General features: G+C 38.5%; 1 protein-coding gene across 1 annotated transcript; it reads left to right on the forward strand.

The window, feature by feature from the left end:
• The first annotated feature begins 442 nt into the window (after positions 1 to 442).
• Positions 443 to 3,852, forward strand: pitx1 (paired-like homeodomain 1). The gene is made up of 3 exons (XM_067375528.1): positions 443 to 699; positions 1,360 to 1,562; positions 2,833 to 3,852. The coding sequence occupies exons 1-3, from the start codon at positions 597 to 599 to the stop codon at positions 3,379 to 3,381; spliced, it is 855 nt and encodes a 284-aa protein (XP_067231629.1). The 5' UTR covers positions 443 to 596; the 3' UTR covers positions 3,382 to 3,852.
• The last annotated feature ends 270 nt before the right edge of the window (positions 3,853 to 4,122 follow it).

Consider the following 4,122-nt stretch of genomic DNA (forward strand, 5'->3'; position numbering starts at 1 on the left):
TAAACTGTACGTAATTGATAATTGCTTCATGCACACAATAGAATATCCTTGATGTAAAATATAACTAATGGTAATTATGGCGCGCGGATCAGTGTCTAAAGGGCCACATCTATCTGCAGAAAGCGCGCTAAGCTGATTTTATGGTTAAGGTGTTTTCTGTGCGGTTGAACATGTCTGTAAAAGCGAATATATCAGTAGTTTGTTCAGGTAACAGCCTCTACTGTTCATGGCGCTGCAGCCTGAGTCCAAAACACTGTTTAACACAAGCTGCAGCGATATCGCCAGAAGCTCAGCTGAGAAGTTTTACTTTACTTGTATGAATAAAAAATTATTTTACTTTGTGGGTGGGACTGAGAGTGGACGCGGGGAAGAGGATGGGTGGGTCCTGCTGTTAGCCGCTGCCCGCACCTCCATTCGTTCACAACAACATCTACTCTTCAGGAATATATCTGCGGCACTTCTGAGGACAATATTGCACGAGATCGCTGGCTGTCCACGTGTCTATTCATTAGAAAATCGGAGTGGATTGCTTAAGCAAGTATACTGACGCTCGCTGGAAGAGGTTTTGTAACACGCATGATTGTTTTAAAGGTGGAATGAATTTGGACATGGCCTCATCTTTTCATCTGCCGAGAAGCAACAGCACCAGAGAAACGATAGAGAACACGAGCAGCGAGTCTTCAGATAATGAAACCGCAGGTAAAGCAAATATCATCATTTACATACACATCCATCGATTGACCATGTAGCGAAAATACATGCAAGCCTTTAAAGGCATAGGCTACATTTACACGTGTTGAAAATGTTTGCCTTAAATACCGAACATATTTTAATGTTTTGTAGGCCACTAAACAATTTAACTGTTTAGCTGTTTTTACAGCCTGATTTTGCAGAAGCCGTGCAGTGCTTGTTGCAACCTTAAAAACTAAATATAAACTCACGTTTACACTGCAAATATTACGTCCTTAAAAAAACTTTCTATACGGTTTCTATAAATTCCCACTTTTGTAAATAATACAATTAAATGCGTATTTATGACACTGCTTTATAAACTGCAGATCTTTACATGAAGGTAGTCTAGGTGTTGTAAACAACAATGAACTAGGCCTGATTTTAAAACATGGGCGAAATAGGCCTATAACTTCTTAACGTAGCCGTACTCTGTGCAAATAGGTCCCGTTCGACACACACTTTAATAAGACATGTTTGCATATTTGTGGATTGACGAGCAGTGTGCATCCCAATCATTACATGATTCCCTTTTGTCCGACTCCCGTTTTGTGTCCGACTCCTTCCAAACCTCTGGCAAAAATAGGTGCGACTGAGCACCAGATATCACCTCAAAATTATTGTCCCCAGAAAAGGAGAGGTCTGTCGAGCAAAGAAGTGACGACGGAAATGCGGATGAGTCCAAGAAAAAGAAGCAAAGACGGCAGAGGACTCACTTCACCAGCCAGCAGCTGCAGGAGCTGGAAGCCACTTTCCAGAGGAACCGATACCCGGACATGAGCACCCGGGAGGAGATCGCAGTGTGGACCAACCTCACCGAGGCCCGAGTCCGGGTAAGAGAACACATATCCTAACAATATAATGCAATCAGGACATTTGCGTGATAAACATAACATTTTAGGATACAGGACGACCCTGGATATGTTTCAAGCCAAAACTGAAGAAACATCTCAGACTACTTATTTCGACAGAGCAATCACAAAATAAAATTAAACGTAAAATTACACATTTAATTAGCTAAATAAATATAAAGTCTTATCAGTTGTAAAAAATGTTTCTTTTTTGTCAATTGTTGACTGAATATTCTCTGGTCTACGTATCTTGTTATGAATTTGAAAATATATCACATTTTCACATACGAAACGTGAGGATTCGTTATTAAAATACTTCCAGGCCACGAAGTGAGGCACTGAGTTTTGTTCAGCGATATATTTCTTTGCAGGTCGATCTTTTACAAAATTCCAAAGTATTCCAGAACCAGATTCTGACCCAGATTTGCAATTTTCATAATGAGGAGATTTATAATGAAAAATGAACAGTTCGTCAAATGTCGGACATTTTACTGTTTGTTTAATTTATCGACAAGTAAATGTATTACAGTTTTTGACTTTTTACATGCCATTCATTTTCAAATTTTCAAACCTTTTTAAAATGCTGCTTATGAAAAATGTAATCTCGCTGATATTTAAAATGATCAGTTAAGTACACTCTAAAAATGCTGGGTTAAAAACAACTCAAGTTGGGTTGAAAATGGACAAACCCAGTGATTGGGTTAAATGTTTGACCAATCTGCTGGGCAGTTTTATTTAACTCAACTATTGATTAAAAACGAATATAAAATGAACCCAAAATAGGTTTGAAATTAAAAACCAGATACATAATTACTAGAGGCAACAATAATCAAAAAGGTGAACATTTATTAAAAGGCAATTTAATAAATGTGTATTGTTTAATTATTATTCATTGAACTTATTAATAAATGTTAATTTCCAAATGATTTGGGTTCATTTTAAGCAAGCAATATAGTAATTTTTAAACAATAATTGAGTTAAATAAAACTACCCAGCAGGTTGGAGGTTGGGCAAACATTTAATGCTGGGTTTGTCCATTTTCAGTCCCAACTTGAGTTGTTTTTAACCCAGCATTTTTAGAGTGTAGCTTTTCGCATAACAAATGTATACATCTATCTCAATCTTAACTATTTTGCAAATGACCTACCTCTACAGCCAGCAAGAAATGTTTTATGATTATTAATGTGAACTGCTTTGAGTGAACGTTTCGATCTGAGCATCTGTTGAGTGAATAATGCGTCCCTTTTCATAGGTTTGGTTCAAGAATCGAAGGGCGAAATGGAGAAAGAGGGAGCGCAACCAGCAGATGGATTTGTGTAAGAACAGTTACCTGCCCCAGTTCAGCGGATTAATGCAGCCGTATGATGACGTGTATCCGGCGTACACCTACAACAACTGGACCAACAAAGGACTGGCCCCGGCCCCACTGTCCACAAAGAACTTTACCTTCTTTAATTCCATGAGTCCCCTCACATCCCAGTCCATGTTCTCAGCCCCAACTTCAATCTCATCCATGAGCATGGCGTCCGGGATGGGACATTCCGCCGTGCCTGGCATGCCGACCACCGGCCTGAATAACATCGGCAATCTAAACGGCATCGGGAGCTCCACGATCAGTCCGGCCATGAGTTCGTCGACATGCCCGTATGGACCTCCGGGATCTCCTTACAGCGTGTACAGGGACACTTGTAACTCCAGTCTCGCGACGTTAAGACTGAAATCCAAGCAGCATCCATCTTTTGGATATAGCGGTTTGCAGAGCCCCGGCTCGAGTCTTAACGCATGTCAGTACAATAGTTGACGAATTAAACTGCAATAAACGGATACCTGGAGAAATGACAACCATGCTGGATTAGATGCGTTCGGCATTTTGCAATGGAATATGTGGATTGTCTGTGTTTACCTAAACTTGCACAACAATTTAAATCCATTATTTGGATTTCAACGTTTTGAAGACAAGTTAAACTCATACATTTTGTATATATATATATATATATATATATAAACGTGGAACAAAACTGAAAATGATGCTCCAAGTGGGAACAATGAACACAACATTAATTAGCACACTGTCATGGTAAAGCTGAGTAGGCTATACTAGTCTGAAGTTGTGTTTGTGAGTCCGTTCTCTTATTGTATTAAGTGTCTGCAGAGGTTGTGTTGTCCTCGTGGCCTCTCATCGACAGTCTCGTAGTTGTTTCATTGTGTCGATAGATTTACCGCATGCTTACTCCCAGTGGAAAAAAAAAAGTTTTGTAAAAAATTATATGAATGTGTAGACAAAATAACAAAGCTATAACTTTATGTTGTACTCATGTTGATTGAAAAAATTGTGCTTATGTTTATGGTAATGTTTGAATAAACCTCAAGAGAAAGAATTTCTAAAATAATTTGTCAAAAGGGTAGATGAATGTGGGCTTTAGCTGGATTATATGAATCAAAACCGACAGCATGTGCATGAACGAAAATGTACTTAAAATATACACTTATAATTGACTAATACTGTTTCTCTAAAAAATATAATCCACGCATTTATTTATTA

Source organism: Chanodichthys erythropterus, chromosome 22 (genome assembly GCF_024489055.1).
Source record: "Chanodichthys erythropterus isolate Z2021 chromosome 22, ASM2448905v1, whole genome shotgun sequence".
Taxonomy (NCBI): domain Eukaryota; kingdom Metazoa; phylum Chordata; class Actinopteri; order Cypriniformes; family Xenocyprididae; genus Chanodichthys; species Chanodichthys erythropterus.

Excerpts from the sequence above, each read along its gene's own strand:
- pitx1 (XM_067375528.1), top strand. The coding sequence starts at position 597 with ATGAATTTGGACATGGCCTCATCTTTTCATCTGCCGAGAAGCAACAGC. Across the intron at positions 700-1,359 it reads TTCAGATAATGAAACCGCAG|AAAAGGAGAGGTCTGTCGAG; the intron begins GTAAAGCAAATA and ends TATTGTCCCCAG. Across the intron at positions 1,563-2,832 it reads TCACCGAGGCCCGAGTCCGG|GTTTGGTTCAAGAATCGAAG; the intron begins GTAAGAGAACAC and ends CCCTTTTCATAG.